Here is a 23,402-nt window from a genome sequence, read left to right on the forward strand (position 1 = left end):
GGGTAATGTACAGTTGGTTTTTATGGTTTAATCATGATCATGTTAATGCACACCAGTAGCTAATTAAAGAAAACTTTTATTGTTCATTTTAAATGGGTTATGTAAAGAGTAAAGAGAACTGATACAATGCAGCCCGATGATAAATGTTGCCCTTACATTTGCTAGCAGCGAGCTGATACTGCTGCCCTTGACATCTTTAAAGAGCTGGCCCATTTATCCCAGAATAATCTTCTTTAGAATTGTTATACTGAGAGTCATTCCCTCTCCTCTCTTTATCCCAGTAGAGGATGATTCCCAAGTTTATTACTAGATGTGTTTTCAGGTTAACCACGAACCGTTGTTGGGAGGGTTGCTGCCTGCTGAGCCGAAAGGGATGCAAGAAGCTCTGCTGGTCCTTCTGTACTTTTATTTTGTACTCCTTTCTTTTATGGAAAACTTTTCTGTAAAGGGATACTCACTTCTTCCAACCTGTATGATATATATGGTAAAAGCATATAGAAGTCAAATTCCATTGTGGAACTAGGTGGCATGGAAAACCTTTATAGGATGCGGTGTCTTTAACCTTTCGGGCACTGCTCTGTATTCTGTACTGCTTAGTACTGAGCAGAAGCTACTGACAGCTCTTTGGTGACCTGCCTGAGTTGGTCTGGAGTCTCAGCAATGTTTCTGCAGTGGAATGTCTGCATAGCAGCAAATTCAGCAGTTGGGACCAATTAGCATCCCTTGCAGTAGCCTTCACTGAGAAACTGTAGTCTGAGTGGGGATGGAGACAGAGCTTTCTTCACTTCCTTTGGGTGCTTTGCACAGACCAGCACACATGATAAATAATTACCAAAAGAGGTATAAGGAGAGAACTGATCTTCAAGTCAAGTCTGGTGAGGTGTGAAAAAAGAAGACATGTCCAGAAGCCAGCAGTGCAGTGCTTTCTCCTTCCACTCATACACAAGCAATGCTTTTCTCCCTGGAAGACTATCAATTAGTGAATGATGTTGTATTTTCAGTGCATAACCTGAGAGCTGTAGAAATTTGTGCTTCATGGAGGGGAACAAGAAAACACCAGGTAGTACCCATCAGTCACTACAGAACCATGCTTTCAAAAAAGATTTTTCATCAGCCCAAACTGATGGCTGTGGACAATTAAAAGTTGCTGGGTCTAGCAGCATGTGCCCTCTGCTTCGTTTCAGGCAGCATTTCAGTCAAACAATATGTCAAGATTTTGTGCAGCTCCATCCTGTCTGCCTTCTCTTTGCCCTCAATACATGAGTGATGATGTCAGCTCTGCTGTTTTTTTAAGTGCCATCAGTGCCAGGATATGGGCAAAGAACTGTATAGTTTACCAGACAGAGAGGGTGAGGTGTAAATAGCCTAGCTGCTAGGAGATCAGAAGTCAGGATTGCTTGGCTCTGTAGTTCCTTTTACAGAGGCTGCATTGAGAGCAGGATCCCATTTACAGGCCAGTGGTATCAGTCTGCCACAGAAATCAGCTGCAGGGAATTTTATTGGTTATTTGAAATGTACATGAGTGAATCTGTAAAGATTGTACCTGGAGCTGGCAAAAACCTTTTCAAAGCAAACCTCAGCTAGTTAATGGGCCTGGCTTAGCATTTCCTCTCCAATATTTTTTTGTCTAACATGTTCATTCCTTTAAAGAAAAGGAGTGGGGGTCGCTCCTTTTGCTCCATAAAGCACAGTATAAAGGAACCTTTGAAATAAATCTGCTTTTCTTTATGTCCCCCACAACCCAATTTCTGCAGGATATTTAGAATCTAATAATATTGCTACATAAAGAGCAAAGTATTGAGAAATTCACTGCCCTTCATTCCTATAGCTCATTTGCTGATACATTTATAAGTACTTGTAATTCATTCTCATATTTTTCAAGGGGAAGTTAAGGTATGGTTTACTCTAGTTTTTATCTCCCTTTTTAAAGATTTACTAGTGGGGAGAAGATGAAAAGAAACCACTGAAGTGGGTCCTGGAACAAAGAAATAAATCATGGAGCCAATGTGCAGCAGCAGCGAGGGAAACCCTAACAGAATAGTGGACAACATCAGGATGGAGATTGAGAACAAGGCAGAAGGCATCACTTTACTGCTTCCTAAAACCACAGTCATCCCACTTGGTGAATACTGTGTAGAGTATTCAAGAAGTGCATAGTGGAGTTAGAGAAACAGGGAAGGGAAGCTAAGAGGATTAAAGGTCCTGGAGCAGCTTCTTTGTGAGAAGTCTGAAAAACCTGGGATTTCACTGAGGGGCATGGGAGGGAGAAAGATGAGGAGGGGCTATGACCAAGGTTAGCAAAGCCATAGCAACAGTGATAAAGCTGAATGTGGACCTGCATGTTCAAATCAGGCACTGTAAATGTTTGGGGAAGTGCAGTCACACTAGCAGGAGGTTGATTTAAACCAAAGGGGGAAAAAGTGGAACTTGCTGCATCAGAAGGTTGTGGAAGCCAGACACTGTCACCACATTCAACAAGGAAGTGGACAAATTAGGGTCAAGAAGTCCAGAAACATGGTGCAAACATTGGCATCCCAAATGCAACAGCTGTGGGTGCTTGAGGAGTAGGAGGGAAACAGATTGCATGAAGTAGCCAGGGTCCATGATCTCTCCTGGCAAAGTCTGCTCCTGGTATTGTGAGGAGCAGAGTACTGCATGGGATGGGTCACAGGTCTCATGGAGTTAGACAATTCTGATGTTAGCTCTTGTGCAGAGCAGAAACACTTCTCCTGGGAAGTCAGATGCAGGCATTACTCTGTGGAAGCTATACAGGTGAATGCATGGTTCTAAACTTTGTATGAATCTGGGGAGCTGACCACACATCCTCATCATTGCTATTGTTGTTGCAATTCTGCAGGAGATCCTCTCCAAATATTTCTGTACATGCTCCACACCTTTCCTCAGGATCTTTGTAAGACTGAAAAAAAACCCCAAACAAACCCAAAAAGAAGCCAAACTCATGTAAGCCTAGAAGTCACTACTCCTTTTTTGTTTCCTTTGCACATTCTCTTGGCACTTCATCTGCTGTGAGTCATCCTCTCACTGGAGCAGACACCTGCTGTGTCTTCATGAGTGATTACTGTGTTAGCTTGGCAGATAGGTTTTTATACTTGTCTTTTCTGACACCATGTTTGTGTAGTGGCTGTTTGCTGCCACAGAAATGGAAGTACTTGGGGTACTGATATCATAAGTTAATAGAGGCTTTTCCTCTGCAGGTTTCCAAACAGGAGCAGAGAAAAATGGATGTGTCTGATGGAGGAACAGTCGAGACTTCTTCCCGCTACAGTGGGGCACAGGACAGTGGGATTGGCAGTGACAGTGTTAAGATAAGGATCGTTCAGATCGAGCAGCACAGCGGCACCAGCCAGCACCGCATCGCCCGCCCCTCCCGCCACTCCTCCATCGTGAAGAACCTCAACTTCATCCCCTTTGACATCTTTGTCACAGCCAGCCGCATCTCCTTGATGACTTACTCCTGCATTGCCTTACAGAAACCAAAGTCTGTGCAAGAGCAGAAAGAAGGTGAGAGAATAAGCAAAAGCTCCTTGAACCTTCCCGAAGCGGGCTCGAGTGGCAGCCATGATACCAAGAAGCCCAGTCAGCCCTGCATTTCCTCTGTCACAGCAGATGATCTTTTGAGCAGTAATGTTCCCTTGTCTACTGGGAGAAAGCCAGGTCTTCTGTCCCTGGAAAGCCTGCATGCTTCCACCAGATCATCTGCTCGACAAGCCCTGGGGATAACCATCGTTCGGCAGCCTGGTCGCAGAGGAACCGGGGACATAGAGCTGCAGCCCTTTCTCTACCTCATTGTATCACAGCCCTCTGTGCTCCTCAGCTGCCACCACAGAAAGCAGAAGGTAGAAGTATCAGTGTTTGATGCTGGCCTGAAAGGAGTAGCCTCAGACTACAAGTGTACAGGTAAGAGCATTTCACGTTCACCCCTGCTTGTAACTGCCAAAGAATTGAAGGTCTCAAAGTTACTGGAGTGGTGGAAAACAGCTGAGAGACCTCGGGGATGTGTTTGAAAACCAGTCAGTAAATACACACATTCTTGGAATTATATCCCACAGCCTCAGCTGTTTGGTTGGAAAGGACCTTAAAGGTCATCTAGTCCAACTCCCCTGCAGTCAGCAAGGACATCTTCAGTTAAATCAGGTTACTCAGAGCCCCATCCAACATGACCTGAAATTGTTCCAGGGATCACAGAATCACAGACTTTCAGGGGCTGGAAGGGATCTTGAAAGATCATCTAGTCCAACCCCCCTGCCAGAGCAGGATCACCTACACCAGGTTACTCAGGATGGAGCATTTACCCCCTCTGTGCAACCTGAGCCAGGGTCTCACCACCCTCAGTACAAAAACTTTCTTCCTTGTCTCTATTCTAAGTCTCCCCTCTTTTAGTTTCAAACCATCACCCCTTGCCCTGTCACAACAGGCTTTACTAAAAAGTCTGTCCCCATCTTTCTGATTGGCCCCAGTAAGTACTGAAGGGCCACCAGGAGGTCTCCCTGGAGCCCTCTCTTCTCCTGCAGGGGTGATTCCTCATTGCTTATACTATGTTTAATCTCACGTAGTTAATCTATGTAATAAATGTGTAGACTAGATCCAAAATGGGCTAGTAAAAGCTCCCCATCATCATGCTCTGCCTATGGATACAGCATGTGTGCTGCATAAGATTTTAGGCATGTTTTGAAGCATTTAGAGAAATTGGTTTGAGTCAGCTCTGTTACATGATGTTGAAAGCTTGACTCCCATTGCTTCACTAGCAGTGGATTCAGCTCTGTGAAATTCTGTGCTATGCTTTGCTGCTTTGAACATGTGTAGAAATGAAGTTTGGAATACTGTTACCAAGCCACATATATTTTATTGGGGACAAGGGGGTTGTTCATATTTTTTTAATTATCTCAAATTATTAGAGCTTAAGATTCAGGATCTTGCACATTAAGCTATCACATTTTTTGTGAGAGAGTATTGCACAGTGGCTGAGACACAAAAACCTCATCCAAAGAACTTGGCTTCTCTGTCACTAGCTGTGCTGAAACATGGAAGAAAGAAGAATTTAGAGGATAAACCAGGAGGAAAGAGGCCATTTGAAAGCTGAGCATTCGTAGTGTGTTAATTAGCAGCTAGCAGCAGCACATTTCCATCATGCCAGTGTCAGTGTTTGGGAGCATTTGCCTGCCTTGGAGCTAAAGACCTGATGGTTGTGCTTTCAATTTCCTCAGTCCTTCTCTCCAACCAAGTCAGTTAGGAGAAGGAGGAGACTTACCAGGTCATTAAAAACATTAGCTTAGTTTTACTAAGGATGTGCTAAACTGCTTCATTCCTATTTTACATTATCTTGATGGCAGTTATGCTACAGTCAGACATAGGAATTTCAAATCAAAGTTCATAGATTAATGGAAGAAATACTAGCTGCTTAATAAGGACCATTAAAAAGACTGGTTGAGTTTATTTGTAAGATTCTGTCCCTTTGCTCTGCTGAGCCCCCACCTCAAACGCTGCCTCCAGTTCTGGTGTCACCAGCATGAGAAGGACACAGAGCTGCTGGAGTGAGTCCAGAGGAGGCCACAAAGATGATCCAAGGGCTGGAGCACTTCTGCTATGAGGTTAAGCTGAGGAAACTTGACTTGTTCAGCCTGGAGAAGATTCCAGGGGACCTTAGAGCTGCCTTCCAATAGCTGAAGGGATCCTACAGGAAGGCTGCAGAGGGACTTTTCCTGAGGGTGTCTAGGGACAGGTCAAGGGGGAATGGTTTGAAGCTGAGGGAGAGCAGGGTTAGGCTGGATCTTAGGAAGAAGTTCTTCAGTACAAGGGTGGTGAGACTCTGGAACTGGCTGCCCAGGGAGGTTGTGGCTGCCTCCTTGGTTGGGGGTGTTGAAGGCCAGGTTGGATAAGGCCTTGAGCAGCTGAGTCTAGTTGAGAGATGTCCCTGCCCATGGTGTGGGAAGTTGGAGTAATGATCTCTGAGGTCCCTTCCAAGCTGAGCCATTCTAGGATTCTGCAGAATTAGCCTGAAATACGCTGTAAGCCAACCTTTATTCTGTGCTCTTCCTGCATCTGCTAGCCGTTAGGCCCTGCAGAGGGAGCAGGGACCGTTCCCCCTTGCAGTGGGCGCAATTGTTTTTAATGTCATCTCGTAAGCTGCTTTTGTAAATATTTTCTTAAATCTTTATTTGCTTTGTTTCAGGTAATGTGATCCAGATACAAAATTGCCTCATTTCCTGAGCATTATGCTCTGGGCCTTCTTGAAAAATCTTTTTTCTATTTGTTTGTTTGTTTGTTTTCAAAGGGGAGGCTGTGGCGCTTGGTTGTTGTAAGGGAGAGAAATATCTCAGTAAATATCTGGTAGAGATGGAATTTCTTCAGCTTCCGCCAGCAAAGCCTTTGCAGAAGCCAGGCATTGTGAGGCCATCCAGAATTAATCCTCATTTTTGTTTAGCTTTTTTTTTTACACCCACGCCTTTGATGGCAGGGGGTCCATGAAGAGCAGATGCAGTAGCTAAGACCACATGTCACCTCTGATCTAATGGCAGGGCCGGGCTGGATGGAGAGCGGGCAGGCTGGCTCTGGCAGGAAGCCTGATTCGCTGCCTGTCCTGGTTTGAGGCCAGGCAGATCCTCTCTTGCCCCTGAAAGGGGCAAAAGAATGACACTCATCACACAAACGGATTGCAAAAGTGATGGAAAGTTGAAATGGGAAGCAGTAAGTGTTTCACAGAAGCTACAAAGCGTAGTGGCAAAAGAATCCCAAAGCACACAGAGTCCCCTATAGCATACCCAAGAGCCTCCCAACACTTCCCATCTCCCCACCTGAGGGTATACCCAAACCCCCCAGGGCTCTTTCTTCCCCCACACTGCTAGGCAAGTCTCAGGCTGGCCAGGGCTGAGACTGCTTCCTCCCTGCTCCTCCTGGCATTGGGCCTGGCAGAGGCCTTGAGACACTCCCCCAGCGTTACCTGATAGGGAGCATCTCCCATGGGAGCAGAGAGGGAAGAAAGGGGAAGAGAGAGACTTTGCAGATGGATTTATAAGGAGCAGGATATTATGCTGCTTCCTGTGTCCACCCACTGGGCTGGACCCTCGGGACACTGGAGGTGTAGCTTGTGTGGCAGGAACAGGAGGCAGCCAGCCTCAAGTGCCACACTGCCTCCCTGTCAGCCTGCGCTTGCTGTGAGGCAGAGAGGATTTCAGGCTGTTTCCTAGCGTATCATTGAGGGAGTTCTGCTGGCCTGTCACCTGTTCTCCTCCAAGTACATTTATTGTCCAGCACATCTATGTCCATGAGGGGGGGGTGGGGGGGCCTGCAGCCCCCACCCATAAAGACAAGCTGGCCTGGGAATGCACATTCCTCAAGTTACTGCAAGTGCTCAGTTTTTAACTTCCTGCCACGGCACTTGCAAGCGCACTAGCAGAAATGTTTTCCCACTGGTGTTCTGTAAATTCCACTGGAAACCACTTTTCAAACAAGCCCAAACGTTGCACTGTGGAGTTTGAATTGCAGAGATGATTGCAGTCCCAAATACGATTCATGCACTGAAGGAGAAGCGTGCTGCAGAGCTCATTGCTCTGGGTAAAGGTCCCTCTGAGCAGCCCAAGCTGCCATCCCATGCACACACTTGGTAGCCCTGGTCCCTGCCTGCTGGAGTGCTGTGGATTGCTGAACTCCCCCATTGAAGTCTTCCATGTGCTATGCCCCCTGAGCTGCCCTGGCTCTCGGCTACAAACTGGAATTAAACCACATTTTGGAGAAGGAAAATCTTGAGGATGGTAAATTTCTGCTGCCTCGCTCCTTTCCTTTCTCCCTATTCCCCTTCCTCTTCAGAAGTTTGGGTGTTGCCATCTGCTGTCGACAGAGATGATAGAGGTGGAATCAAAAGCTTACAAATTCAAACCAAGTTTAGAAGGACACTTCATGAACTGTGAAGTTTGGAGCTGAGATCTGGACCTTAGCAAGAATTAAAGTGGCTGCATTCAAAAACAGATGTTTAGGTTGGGTTTTTTTCTCCTTAAAAAAACTCCACAAACATGGGAGAGAAAACCATGGCTGTATTGAAGGCCTCAGCTTGGTAGGTGCTCAGCTGCTGTCTTGGTTGTAGTCTGTGCTCGTTGTTTTGCTGTTTTTCCTTTGCTGCCACAGACAGATTTTTCTCCTGCCACAGACAGATTTTTCTCCTGGTGCAGAGGATAGAATTTCTGGCGTCTTCGCCACCCTTCACTTCTCAAGCCTTGCTTTTCTCTCTCAGCTCGCTGTGGAGTAATTCTAGCCTGCCTTTGTACTTATATATGCACCCCTTGGGTTTTCTCCAGCATTTTCTTCATACAAATAACTGCAAATTTGAGTGTTGATTTTTGGGAGAATCATAGAAAATGGAAATGGAAATGACCTATTATAATACATTATTCAAACCAGTTCCCTGCTGATGCATAATTGTTCCCTATTGTATATTTTGTAGTGTTCTGTCAAGTGGTGGTGTTGGGTTGTTGGACTTTTCTTTGCAGATTCTGAACATTTCCATCATTTTCTTGAGGGAGAAAAGTCCTTCAGGAATTCCTCACTTTTCAGCCTAAATTTTCTCTTTTTTATGGATTGCTTCTCTTGCAATTCCTGTGCCCTTGACAGAGGGTTGACTGACTGATATTTATTCCTTCCCTGGTCTATAACCCTATGAAAATGCATATGCTGTTTTCTACCTTAGAAGGTATTTTAATCAAGACAGACATATTTCGGTCTTTTGACCTTTGATGTAAAGGAATTTTTCTTACCCAGATACATTTTGTAGCTCCTGTTTGGAAATCCCTTCAAGTTTTGGAGATATGCACCAGGTCACCAGGTCTGAAACCTTTGGGTTTTAGCTTTCTTCTTGTTATGTATAAACTTATTTATTCATCTATATCTGGCATTGGAAGGCAGCTCTAAGGTCCCCCCAGAGTCTGCTCTTTTCCAGGCTGAACAACCCCAACTCCCTCAGCCTGTCCCCATAGAAGAGGTGCTCCAGCCCTTACATCATCTTTGTGGCCTCCTCTGGACTCTCTCCAGCAGCTCTGGAGAGCTGGAGACATCAGAACTGGAGGCAGGATTGGAGGTGGGGTCTCAGCAGAGCAGAGTCAAGAGGCAGAATCTCCTCTCTTGCCCTGCTGGCCTCACTCCTCTGGATGCAGCCTTCTGAGCTGCATGAGCACACAGCACCTGAATGTTTATATGAATCTTTCCAAAGGAACAATAACTTAGGGATCAGTTAAATTGATGCATTTGTGTTCATGGCACACTGTTCAGTACCTTTTACAGTGCTTTATACTATGTATTCTGAAAACCATCAGCATATCCCTTCTTTACTATGAGCTACTAGCATAAAGCAAGATATAGTGGTAGAGCCAAGTCAGAGATAACATCCCTGTTCAGAAACTGCATTTTGCTGGTAAAGATCTTTTATTATCACTCCTTTCACTACACTAGGCAAACTCCAAACACAGGAAACAAGATACTCCCTAAAGTAGTTTCCTATAGAAAAGGGAATGTGTCACATCATTCTGGTTAGTGTAATTAAAGGAAAGGGCATTTATACATAAGGGCAATTTATACATAAAAATGTATAAATACACATGGAAAATACACAAATCTGTTGTAAGCATTGACAGCTCTTAAATAACTGCTGAGGGCTGACTTTGTAAGTGTATAGTGGGAATAAAGGGAGGGCAAGGCTGTAATATATATGGCATGCAGTACAAATACTGCTGTAAAGTCATTGCCTGAAAATTGATCAAATAAAAACAGAAGAATGTGCTAACTTTTGATCTTTTCCATATAGATCTACAGTCATGATCAATTGGTTTCAGTAGGTTCTTTGAAATCACACAAGGGTTCGTATCTGCCAAGTTTTATATGAATCACATGATAAGGTCAAGAAATACAAATTCCAAAGCTGACTTTATATACCCAGTCCACATATGACTGCTCTACCACCATACCATATGTTGGCTATAACAGTGGGTATGGAAATACCACTCCTGAAAGCAGCCCATTCTGTAAAACCCAAATAAAGCAATTATAGCAGTTTCTAATTGACTGAAAATGGAGAGACTAACATCAAAAGAGGCTTTTTACACTACTGGTTTTGCCATTTCTGATATGCAGAAAATAAAGACAAAAATAGCAGTGGGAGGAAATTAATTTTAATGAACCACTGGAGACTGATCAAAGGAATATAATTCAAGGTGGTATGCAAGAATAGCCACTGATTAGCTATTGTGTGAAACTCCAGAGTCTATTACCACACTAATAATGCTGAGTCCTAGTAGCATTCTGCTGGTTTAGCCTTTGCATTGTTATTTTCTCTATCTGACAATGAAAATACAGTCTAGAAGTAGCAGGGTTTGAGCACAGATTCTCTTGTAAGGACTGCGCTTAAATGTCATCAAAATTAAAGCTGGAATTGAGTGCTGTTTAAATTGATTTTGTGGTATCTGGTGCCTTTTGTTGATATTTTACCTGCTGTTTTTGCAGGTTTTCTGCATTTTCTGTAGCTGCAGCTTTGCCCTCCTGCCTGTATATGCATGCATTGTAAGACACATGCATCTGCCTGCAGGCACAAGTCCTCTGTGGAACAAGTGAATTAGGAATATTACTTGCTGTGCTACACTTTAACCTTTTTCATTTCATTTAATCCATTTTGTGTGTTATCATAGCCCTGGAATATCATTCATGACTGTGATTGTTGTCATACCTGTAGATCCTGGGAAGACTTTACCAGAAGCTCTGGATTATTGCACGGTTTGGTTGCAGACAGTAGCAGGAGAAGTAGATGCTAAAAGTGGCATTCCACCTCCTCTTATCACTGTGCAAATTAAAGACTTCCTTAATGGACCAGGTAAGCACTGCACTTCAATCTCTTACTCTGTAATGTCATCTGTTTGTGGATATGCACGTGCAGAGACACACATTAGGTCGTCAGAAAAGTGTTCTATTCCTGCTGCTGAATGTGACATTCTCCCCCAGTAATTAGCCCAAACTGAAACCAAAGCTGAGGAATCATCAGTCCTGTACCAGTCATAGGTGTAAGGTCTGATTACTTGCTTTCTGCTCCTCAAGAAGAGTGGGGTTGGCAAATTTCCAACAGAATGACACCTCCTGCATCAGGAACAGTGTGGCCAGCAGGAGCAGGGAGGTCATTCTGCCCCTGTACACTGCACTGGTTAGGCCGCACCTCGAGTACTGTGTCCAGTTCTGGGCCCCTCAGTTTAGGAAGGATGTTGACTTGCTGGAACGAGTCCAGAGGAGAGCAACAAAGTTGGTGAGGGGTTTGGAACATAAGCCCTACGAGGAGAGGCTGAGGGAGCTGGGGTTGCTTAGCCTGGAGAAGAGGAGACTCAGGGGTGACCTTATTACTCTCTACAACTACCTGAAAGGAGGTTGTAGACAGACGGATGTTGGTCTCTTCTCCCAGGCAAGCAGTACCAGAACAAGAGGACACAGTCTCAGGCTGCGCCAGGGGAGATTCAGGCTGGATGTTAGAAAAAAGTTCTATACAGAAAGAGTGATTGCACATTGGAATGGGCTGCCTGGGGAGGTGGTGGAGTCGCCATCACTGGAGGTTTTTAGGAGAAGACTTGACAGGGTGCTTGGTGCCGTGGGTTAGTTGCTTGGGCGGAGTTGGATTGGTTGATGGGTTGGACGCGATGATCTTGAAGGTCTCTTCCAACCTGGTTTATTCTATGTATGTATTCTATTCTCCCTTCTTCTAGCCCTAGAGCAACTGAAATTCTGCAACAGTTATGTTTATAAATGCTAACTTTTAAAATGTTTCTGAATATTGTTGTAAGCTGCCTTCTCTTGTTTGCTTTTTTTTTGTGGAATCTACATACCTGGCATTGCCTTCCTGTAATCTCAAGTGGTAGAATTTAACAGACAGTGATACTGTGCTTATTTAATTAACACAGAATAAAACTGGTGTAATAGGAAGGTTCATTAGCATTTACTTCAAATAACATGACTCGAAGTTTCATTCCTTTAGTGTGCAAACTGAATTTTGTCATCCATTCTCTGGTTTGTGAATTTTGTGTTTCTATTACTATGAAGAGTAGAACTGAGGTTGTATTGAAAGTTAGAGAATACATTTCTGTGGGCCTGTGCCATCATAACTCATTTCTCATATGCATATTTGTTAGAATTTGATGATGATCTCGAAGGTCTCTTCCAACCTGGTCTGGTCTGGTCTATTCTATTCTATTCTATTCTATTCTATTCTATTCTATTCTATTCTATTCTATTCTATTCTATAACTTTATTCCCCCCCCCTTGACGACTACTACTCTCCTCAGCACTCAGAATGAGCTGTTACCAGTAATTTAGTGAGCAGCTCTTCAGTACTGGGCTTTCCCCTTCACCCAGTTACCTGTTGATTCAGTCTTGCAGCATACTGTCTAAACCTGACTCTACAGCACAATTATGTATTTCCTCTGTGTTGCTTACTGCTGTAGGACCTGAGCACTACAGAAATGCAGCCCTCCCATGGTGGGTGATGGAAGAGTATGTCCTCACCATTTCACAGAAAGCCACTGAGGCACAGGGAATTAATCTATTAGTCTATTTAATCTCACAAAAGCATGTAAACCTTCAGATTTCTTCCAGGATCTCTCCTTAGCCAAAAGGAACTTGTTTTAATCACCTTTTTGCTGCTAATTGGAACTATCATTACCCATGACTCAACAGTAATTGCTCTGAATTTTCATTAAGTGTTTTGCCACTGTAATATAACAAAGCAGCTCTGCATTCCTTGCTGATTTTTGTGACCTTGCCTGTTGCCACTATGAGATCCTTTTCAAACCTAACCTCAAGAAACCTTCCTTGGGGGCTGGAGGCTTCATTAGATGAGTAATGGAAGGCACTTTGCACATGTGATTGCATCAGAACGGCAAATGCAGAGTTCTGAAAGCTTGACAGCTCCTTAGCAGGCTACTGGAAAATCAGTTCCTATGTCTCCTGCAGGGAGAGTCCTCTAACCACAACTTCTTCTAGGATGAGGTAGCTTGGCCACCAGCAGGCCTGGAGAAAGCATCTGCATCACCAGATTCTAACTAAGCTGGCAGTTGTTTAGTGAGGACAAGAACCTCAGCACAACTTCTGAGAGTCTTGTAAGGTCACTAGAGGAGCAATATTTGTGATGGGAGACATCACAGTGAGTAAACTGAATAACTGAGTGTACTGCTGCAGTATGTTTGCACTGCAGGCCTGCTCTGGAGTATTTTCTAAGCACCTTCTCTGTTGCCATATTGATTTATGTGTTTTGTAACTGCGCTCAGGAAACTGTTAGCATGCACTGGAAGCAGCAGTAGGTGGTACCTGCTCTGCTGTTCTGAAAGTCAGCACACTTCAAAGCTGTGCAGACAAAAACCTGAATGGAGCAGCTGGGATAACGACACAGTTTTCCATATAGATTTGAGGTGTGCAAAGCTGAGTGGTCTGCTGGTGGAGTCACCGTCCCTGGAGGCGTGCAAAAAAGGCTTGGATGTGGCACTGGGAGCCATGGTTTAGTTAGTCATGAGGTGTTAGTTATTAGGTAATAGGTTGGACTTGATGATCTCTGAGGTCTTTTCCAACCTGGTTGATTCTATGATGTGATTGTAAGATTATTTTTCCTACAGAAGACGCTGTTATTGTGCTGAGGGTTAAATGTCAAATACACCAATCAAACGTGCCTATGTGTTGTGATGCAAACTCCTACACAGGCAGTTAAAATGAAGAAAGAAAAGAAACAGGAGAAAATTGCAAGTGGTTCCTAGTGATTGCTGTGTTAGATAAAACTGGTAGTCTTTGTAAATAGTTTGTCAGCCGAGGCAGATAAGTAGATAGTATTCCATAGAAAAATTGTTTGGTTTCACCACAAAGGAAACCAGGTTGTCAGTCCATATTAGCTTGGAGATGAAAAAACTACAGCAAGTAGCTAAACTTGGAAACCACTAATTAAATGAGAAGAACAGGATACAGTAATGCACTTCTTGCCACATGAGTTGATTATTTTGTACATTTTTGGCAACTAAAGAAAAATGGTATTTCTTCCAGATTTAAGGTAATAGGATCCTAGAAGAAATAAGCATTCATCACCAGCCCTGTGGGAACAGACCTTAACTTTAACCCACAGTGTATTGAAGGACTAGTCTTTCTCTTTCTAAAGTAACTAATTATTTAAATCTTTGTAAATTTCATCTCCATCAGTTTATAAGACCCTTTCTCTTTTATGTTCAGTCTGTTACTGAATTGTACATCTAACTCTTTTCTAATGCAGAGAAGTGAACTGTTTGATTGCTTCAGCATTAGATGTTACTCATTAGGTGAGAAACAAAGATGACTGTCTTAATAGGTTTTGAGCAGTTATTCTCTTTACCTTCCAGTCCTTCCTTTGGATTTTTATTTTTTCATCACCTGTGCTTTCTTAGGTATAAAAGCTGTCACTGTGAGGCATTCTTTCTGCATGCAAATGATGCAAAACATGTTTATGAAGTAAACCTTCATACAAACTGCCTTAAACCGAAGATGGTTTATGCCTCATCTTTCTTGGGAAGACATTGGGCTAGATGTGAAATAACTGTGGTTATAACCAGCCAAACTAAGAAATTTCATGTCTCACTGAAAGACAAAGTGACAACCAGGGGACCTGGGCAGTTGCTCTTTCCTGCCAGTCCCTCCCTGGTACACTGTGAGGGGAACAGCACAGTGATCTGGGGTTATGCTCTTTCCTGCCAGTCCCTCCCTGGTACACTGTGAGGGGAACAGCACAGTGATCTGGGGTTATGCTCTTTCCTGCCAGTCCCTCCCTGGTACACTGTGAGGGGAACAGCACAGTGATCTGGGGTTATGCATAAAAAGCTAGAAACAAAACTGCACCATGTACTCTCTCCTGCTTTTTTCCCCCACTCTTTGCAGGGGCAACAATTGTACCCATTAGCAAGGTCAGTGGTTTGGAGAAACCTGGAAAATAGCAGCTACCAGAAACCCACTAGAATAATATCTCCAGCAGGTGATAGATTAGTTGGAACAAATTGGAACCATTGCACTTCAGCAATCCTGGTTTCTTTCAAGCTGTTTTAAAAATGTCGTTATTTTAATACACAATATCAGCCCTGCGGAACAGTCCACAGCAGGTTAATTTGAATCATATGATGTATCACTGCCCTCAGCTGACATGAGCTCCATTCCATGTGTGAAGCCATAATAAATCCATTCCCAACCGAGGCAAATTCCCTGTGAGAAGGTGAACTAATCCAGGCCTCACACTGGCATGTTAGCCCTCCGTAATTGAAAGCAGGGCCACCTGTTCCCAGCACAGTTAGCCTATAGAGAGAAAATTAGCATTAGATCAGATACCTAATATATTGAAAAATCATTCATACTCCTTGCAAGTTCAGCTGTGGGCTGCTTAGCATGACATCACATAGGAACCAAGGAATGTGCCCACTTGATCCCAGTTTAACAGTTTTGTTAACCATGGTGTTTGTTAACTTTGAAATGAGAATTTTTTGATTTAATGAGAGCTGACACGTGAGAAGGGGAACTAGCCAGGGTGCAGACTTTTCTAATTAACTCTGGATCATTTGCAAAACTTCTGAGCTTTCTAGTAGGTCTTTTTTTTTTTTTTTCTTTTTGCTCTTTTACAAACAAGTTTTTAAAGCACTGACACTGTAGCCATGAAATGATATTTATTTGATTAAGGGGGCAGAGAGCAATATTCCAAACAGGTGTAGCAGCCTGTAGGTATTGCTTTGGTTTTGACACATCTATTGGCTACAATATCAGTTTAATAATGCAGAGAATTATCAAAGGGCCTTTCTCAAAGCAGTGTCCACAACACTTACTTGAAATTTTGTTTCTTAAATGCCCAGATGCTGAAAATGAAAACTGCACACCCAAGCCACATGCCTAAGTTGGAAAAAGATTTTCATGGTATCTTTTTCTGGCTGTTGGCAGGCTTCTGAACCGTTTAAAACATCTCATGAAGTTCCATTTGATTTTTGTCCTGTGTGTCTTAATATAGATGTATTATTCAGCAGCTAAGCAGAAAATAGAGAGTTAGTGGTTGTGAGTTCTTTTCCTTTCCACAAATGCGCTCTGTGACCTGGAGCAGTTTATTTCATCTCACTGTGTTGTGCTGCCAACTTCTCTGACTCTCTTCTGAGGGTTAATGTGTCTCTTACCTAGGGTTTTACTTTACTTCCCACTGCCTCCATGACAGTTTTTTGCCACCCAGCCTCCAGCACACTTCTGGAGTGTGTTCAGTAGTTGCCCAGCTGCTTAATTTCAGTCAGCATTCCGTGAGCAGCAGTGACCCTCCATCCTTTATTAATGGTGGCTTTGGTCTTCTCAACCCACAACAATTTATTTTCATTCAGTTGTGATACCTTTGTTTAAAATAATAGAATCACGTCACTGAGCCTTGTCTGAGCTCTCAGCCCCTGGCACTGGCTAGATAAAGCTATCGCCTTTGTGTAATGGCAACAACATGCTGTTACATGGAAGTGGGAGCTGTTACTGCTGGGGAACACGCTGTATGGCTCAAGCTGACTCAGCTTGCTGAAGGCTGGCGCGTCCATTCTGGCCCTCCAGAGCCGCTTCTGTGGGGCTGCAGCACACAGATGGCAGCAGGCAGAAATACTGAGCAGTGACTGCCAGCCTCTTCCAGACTAATTGGCATCTGTCTCACAGAAGCAGAATACAAGATGGACTGCAGATGGCCTCTGAAGCCTTGTCTCAAGTTTCTTCCTTCTCTTCCCTTGATCCAAATTGGGAATGATGAATTAGAGGATAAAAACAATTAGTTTGTATTCTTCTCGCTTTTCAGTTTCTTTTAATTTGTTTCTCTTTTGATGCCTGACCAGACACAATTGAGAACAGTGCAGCTAATCTTTTCTTTGCTTGTCTCTTTCCTATTCTTATAAATTGAATTTTTGCAATTCAGCCATTTCCTCGTTACCAAAAGGCCACCCTGACACCAAATCAGACTCAGGGCTCAAGATTACCTTTACCTTCCTCAGATTTCCTGTTAGATTCCTTACATCAGGATGGGTGGCTCCTAGAGAAAGAATATTACTCGTGGCAAAATCTTTCATGCCTGTTGCCTGCTCCTCTCCTGTTTAGGAGTAGGAAACTCAATCCTCCTAAGAGTTTAGGGAAAGTAGTGTTTTTCTTCTATAGCAGTGCTATTTATTTAGTTTAATATTTTACAGCCTCCTTAGGGTAGGGGAGAGTGAGACCATGTCCAACCTGAGGGAAAAAGACCCGACCTCTTCTGTACTAGCTGCAAGAAAGAAAACATCCATTACAGAATGAGGAGCATGAGAAGGGAACACACTTTTGGAAAATACCTGATTTTTCTCTCTCACAGTCCAACATTTCTCATAGTCTGTGAAAAGATCCCAGCCTTACAAATAAAGCTTGTAAAAATTTTAATGCCATTTACTTTCTGGGTTTTCATCTTAAGAGTACACTATGGTGGTTTATTGCTCATAGAAACGGTAACCTGGTGTACATTAAGTCATGGTATATATTAGAATAAGCCTACTGGCTTCAGTAAGAGCTGGGATTGACCTCAAACAGCTTGCTAGGAGCTCTGTTATTTTTGTGTTGCTTATTCATCCTTAGCCTACCAATTGGAAGTCCTGTTCAGTAATAATCATTATCCCAAGCTCACAGAATAAAACTTTATCTTCACAGTACAAATCTGAATGTTGTGGAGATCAAGGGCAAAATTCTCCTATTTTATCTGCCTTTTTTGGTTTTTTTTAGCTGAAGCTCTCAGTAATAAAAAGACCAAGAAATAAATAGTTTCAGACAGAAATTTCAGCAGGCTGCTCCTAGGTTTTCTTTTATAGATGTTATGATTTTGTTCAAATGGACCATATTGAATCCATTGGCTTTTTTGTAATAGATTTCAAAATACATAATAAATGAAAGTAATATGATGACTAATGGGTCAAGTGAAGTTGGAACTTTTTAAATGAGAAAATAGCTGGAAACAGTTTTCAGGAAACTATTCCAGTTGATTTTTTGGTCTCCCACAAGGTGTACATTAACATAAACTCTGTAGAATCGCCTCTGGGACCTGAATTCCCTCTCTGATTTCATTTATTGCAACGTGACTCTTTTCCTTTCACTGTTAAGTCATCTCCTGGTGTGGTGGGAGCATATAATAAGTGTAATTTATTTATATTTATTTAATCTCCTTTTAACTCAATAGTTATTTCATCATTCTGTTTCCTAGTAGCTGTTCAGAAAGTTGTGAAGGGTAATTAGAAACTAATAATTGACAGGCAGGGATTTACAGCCTAATGTAAGAGATCTAGTGGAGAAAATGAGAGAGGGAGAAGGACCAATTGAAGTTCTATACCCAAGTGTTGCGCTGCAGTAATATTGCTTTGATGCCATCCAGTTTGGTTTGATTTAAACATAGTCAGTGGAGAAAATGAGAGAGGGAGAAAGACTAAGTGAAGTTCTACACCCAAGTGTTACACTGCAGTGATATTGTTTTGATACCATCTAGTTTGGACTGAAATAACTCCATTGGATGCCATCTCTTTACAAGCACAGGTATTTCTTTGCTGTTTGTTGGCTGGAAATAGCTAACACCTGCCAAAAGAAGTTATTGCTGTTGTGTCTTACATCTAAAGAAAGCATTGAGGTGTAATTGTGGTAACTAGTCACTAGCAGTCAAGGGGAAGAATGGTGCAGTTGAGGACTTAAAGGTGACTTTGAGCTATCTTCTGCCCTGTCCTGAGTCTGATGTAGTTCTGGACAACTCAGAGAGTTGTTTGAATTACAGGAACCTGTGTTTTCCCACAGCTGTAGACTCTGCACAGTGCTGTGTGGTGTGCTTCCCCAGGTGTTTAAAATGAAACAAAAGGATTGTTACCCTTGGGTTTTGCACCCTGGAAATACTATCCCAGCCACATCCAGGTGTCCCTGTACATCGTACCATCTCTTTTGAGCCAGTTTTGAGTGAGTGGAGAAGCTGCTGAATATCTATCTTCATATTTCATCCATTTTCACTATTTCTGTCCATCACTTAAGTTTTAATTTACAAAGAATGTTAAAGATTCTTTGGCAGTGTAAAGTGTAAAATTGGGCAAAGCCTAAAAAGATGCTGATGGCTCAGCTGGATTTTGGGGGTTTGAACATTTTAGTTGACATGCCAATGAATCTCTGCAGAATCTTCTTTAGCTGTCAAAATAACCTAGGCCAGTATTAGATGATTGAAATATTGCAGTGAAGGTTCCCAAATTACATTTTCTGCAATTAATGGAAATAAGACCTTGATGCAAACCTCTGTGATGTTATCAGTCATGGCAACATTGTTCTGTGTGCCATGTGCAGCTTCCAAACAAAGCAGAGAAGTCATTTGCACTTTTCAGGTGTTCTAGTGTCTGCTCTTTCCTTACTCTTTCAGATGAGTGCAATGTTTGTGAAAACAAGTGACCAGCAGCACTGATAAATACAGGCCCAGGACCACAGCTGCCCAGTTCCACCACTGAGCTTCCCCAGTGCTTTGTGTCCTCCCTAACCTGAGAAAGCCCAAGAGAGAGCTCTCATATTTATCTCCCTTTAAGTCTTTCTCAATAAGTTTACTTTCTGGCTTTAGCTTGATACCTTTTCTGTCAGCTTCAGTCTAAGCAGGTTTTTTGGCTGTATTTTGTTGCTCTTTCCTCTTTTGGGATATACTGCTGTGGGAAAGTGTTGGCAATAGAACCTGCCTTTGACCAAGCAGTTAGATGTGAAAGCTCTCACACCAAGCAGTGAGGATCCTTTCCTCATTTACTAACTTACAAGCTTAGGTAATGAAGCCAAGAAGACCCTGCCAAAGAGAGTTTCCCCTGTGTTCTGATGTTTTTCTTCCCTTGCCTTTAATTAAAAATATTGATACAGAAGTATCCAGAAGCCAAATCCTATTCTAGGATAGGATCAAGAGGAGTGTGGCCAGCAGAGCAAGACAGGGGATTCTGCCCCCTGACTCTGCTCTGCTGACACCCCACCTACACTACTGCCTCCAGTTCTGCTGTCCCCAGCATAAGAAGGACACAGAGCTACTGGAGTGAGTCCAGAGGAGGCCACAAAGATGATCCAAGGGCTGGAGCACCTCTGCTATGAGGATAGCTGGGGTTGTTCAGCCCAGAGAAGAGCAGATTCTGGGGGGACCTTAGAGCTGCCTTCTAATTCCTGGAAGAATCCTACATGAAGGCTGCAGATGGACTTTCCATATGGGTGTCTAGCAATAGCACAAGGACTCTGCACCTCTCCTTATTGAACTTCATATTTTACTGTTGGTTCTGTCCTAATGAAATAGTAAAAAAGAGCATTGTCTAAACTTAAATACCTAACATTTTTGCATTGCTTGGATTGTTGCACTACAGCTTCTCATCTTTCTTTCTACAGCTGACATAAATGTGGATGTGTCAAAACCTTTGAAAGCAAGCCTCAGCTTTGTCAAACTTGATCAAATAAACTACTTTTTGAAGAAAATCATAACCAGAAATGATGATGAGCCCAGGAAGGAGGCTGCTCCATCTGCTGGTGTTATTCCAGAGGAGGGTATCTCTTCATTACCCAAACACTCCAGTGCCATGGATTTGCTCCCTGTAGCACACACCAGTGCTGCACAGAAGGCTTCAGTTCAGGAAAGCTTGTGGCAAGCCCTTTCCTGCTTCCAGAAGATTTCCATTCACACTGTTCAGGTGGTTGTTTCAATGGAAACCATCCCACATCCCAGTAAACCTTCTTTGTTAGCCTCTTTATCAAACCTCAGCGGGAGCCTGAATATTAAAGGTGGACATAAAACTGCAGGTAAGAGTTTTTGGACAGTTGGAAGTGCTGCTGATGTGTGCCAGTGGTGGTTTAGGAACTGTTGTAAAGTGTGGGTGTTGAAGGGAACTCCTTTAGCTGACATAGAATCACAGGCTGGCTTAGGTTGGAAGGGACCTCAGAGATCATCTGCTCCAGCCTTCCCCCCGCCATGGGCAGGGACACCTCTTTTAATCAAATCAATAAGATGGTGCATTTGAATGATGTGGAGATGAGCCAGATGTAGGCATCTGGCAGAGTAGCTTGCAAGGTAAAATGGTCTGTGGCTGAGAGGAACAAGTTGTAAGCCAAGCAAGGTGGTGATTGATTCTTTTTTTCATCAGAAATATTTATCCTCAGGCCAGCAAGTTTCTGTGCTTCTTTATTGCTTTAAAAGTTTAAGATGAAAAATAAAAGGTCCCTAGGCCATGAAAGCCTGGAAGTGCTGGAGCCTGAAGCTCCTGATTTATCCATAAATAAACAGCAGCGCAGGCAGGAGCTGTGCCTGCGTTCCCACGCTTTTCCAACTGGATTGCAACCCTAGCACACAGAGCACTGCAGCTGAGTACAAGGCCTTTAAATAGTTCTGTGTCATTATCCTCTTTCCCTCTGTCATTTGTACATCATCCATCCCATGGTTCGTTCTGGTGTCCACAGCAAGCTTCAACGTATCAAAGCCAAGCCTGTTCTGTCTCTGCTCTCTAGAGCAGTTGGCAAACTCAGTGGGGTGTAATCACTTACCCTGAAGCTTTTCATCAGCTGAGAAGGCCATACCTTGCCTTTCATGATAAGCCTCAGAAACATTTGCCATGAAGTTTTGTTTCTTAATTCCTCTGGCAGTCTGAGGAAGCCAGTCTTTATTTTCCATGTCACAAGCTATCCATGAGTCTTCAGCCTGTTTCTAGTCTGCCAGGCACTGTTAAGTAAAGCGGTGCTGATGCTGAATCTAATGCAAATGGAAAAGAGTTAGTCTGTATGAAGAACTTTCAGAAAGAGGCAAAGAAATAGACCTCAACAGGCTCTTTTTACATTTCTTTCCAGTTAAAGTTGCCTTATCTTTGCCCTATAAAAAGGCAAATGCAGGGGGGGGAGGAAGAGTTGCCTACTGTTGTGATGATACAGTAAATTGCTTTAAGTTATAAGAATTGTGAGGGACACACTAACACAAAACTGATTGAAACTGTCAGAAGTTCTTTGAGGAAAAACTGTTTGGGTTTTTAGCTAAAATTCTTCCTTTGAAATTAAAGTGCTGACAGGATCCAAAGTGCAAATTATAACTTCAGGAAAGAGGCTACTTGATTCGCTTGGGGGGAAATGGTGTTCTGATGATTCTGTGCTGATTCTATGATTCTAATCTTGTGCCAAATAAGCTTCAGAAGAATACCACAGTTACTAACTAGAATTGTTTTATTATTACAAAGAAACTATGCAAGGTAAATATTATTATTTTTTTTCTCCTTTAAGTGTCATAGCTAAGCCGTGGGAGCAAGGAGTACTTAAATCTGTCAGGCCTCCACTACTTTTCTTTCTACAACAGGTTTTATAGATCAACCTTTGGAGCTGAAGAGGGTTACTGTCAGAATTTTTTACATTTTTTTTAATGGAATTAAACTAATACACAAATATTTCCCTGTGTCTTTGATTTTACAGTCAAAGAACTATGGGGACCATCTGCAGCAGCTGCACTTTACGAATTATTTGCTGAGGCAAACTAAGCACAATGACAAAAGTAGGCATCTCAGATGTGCTGTTAAAACAGAGGAAGAAAAAGGAGCGTTGCTCGCCTTTTGTACAGCACAGACATCTGCTGTGCAGATGTTATTAGACAGAGGGGCTTCAGATACAATAATTGTAGAAAATTTTCATTAAAACCTCAACAATTTGCACTTGTTTACTTGAATCTGCATAACTCCCCAGTGAGACAACACGATACACTTGGGATTTCGTTGGTTCTCACTAGCGTTCCCTTTGATCCTTTTTGATGTGCTGACTTTAATAAACACAGCTAAAAAACACTGGTCAAAAACATCATGGAAAAAACTACAAAGGAGCAATTATAGCAGTAGAAACTCCTCTAATCCCGTACTTACCCAAGCTATTTTTAGTGAAATAGGGTTTTTTTACACATTTTATGTGACAGTGTTTTATAAACAGTGTAAACGAGCCCCTTTCCAGATGAGATGCCGTGGAGGAGATGGAAGTCGGTTTGTAAGGAAACCTCTTTGCTAGGAATCATTTAGCCAAGAGAGCAGGCCTCACAGGGATGTGTTGTCGGCATATTTCCTCCCTGATGGGGGAAAACAGAAGTGCATGACCTTCAGTAATGCCTTGATTTGGTTTTAGCTGAAATGAGGACAGAAACTTGCCATAGATGATCAGTTTTCCTTCCAGAGTTACTGATGGAAGTTGGCAGCCTTCTGGGTTAACTATTTTTGATGAATTTCTTATGAGTGCAGGAAGATGTAGCTCCTGGACAAGAGAGGGGTGAATTCATTGCTTTATTTCACTACTAACAAAATACACTGTAAGTGTTGAACACTCATATTGCAGTTGTGTCAAATGAAAACGCCTCCATGCTCTGC

General features: G+C 42.8%; 1 protein-coding gene across 1 annotated transcript in view; it reads left to right on the forward strand.

Annotated features, from left to right (window-relative positions):
- The window catches only part of VPS13B (vacuolar protein sorting 13 homolog B), a 327,037-nt gene that overhangs the window by 223,206 nt on the left and 80,429 nt on the right, over positions 1–23,402 (forward strand). Inside the window, exons 33-35 of the mRNA XM_054167231.1 lie at positions 3,216–3,918; positions 10,730–10,867; positions 20,416–20,823. Coding sequence (XP_054023206.1) covers positions 3,216–3,918; positions 10,730–10,867; positions 20,416–20,823 — 1,249 coding nt within the window. The remainder of the gene's footprint in view (positions 1–3,215; positions 3,919–10,729; positions 10,868–20,415; positions 20,824–23,402) is intronic.

Source organism: Dryobates pubescens, chromosome 14 (genome assembly GCF_014839835.1).
Source record: "Dryobates pubescens isolate bDryPub1 chromosome 14, bDryPub1.pri, whole genome shotgun sequence".
NCBI classification, from domain to species: Eukaryota; Metazoa; Chordata; class Aves; order Piciformes; family Picidae; genus Dryobates; species Dryobates pubescens.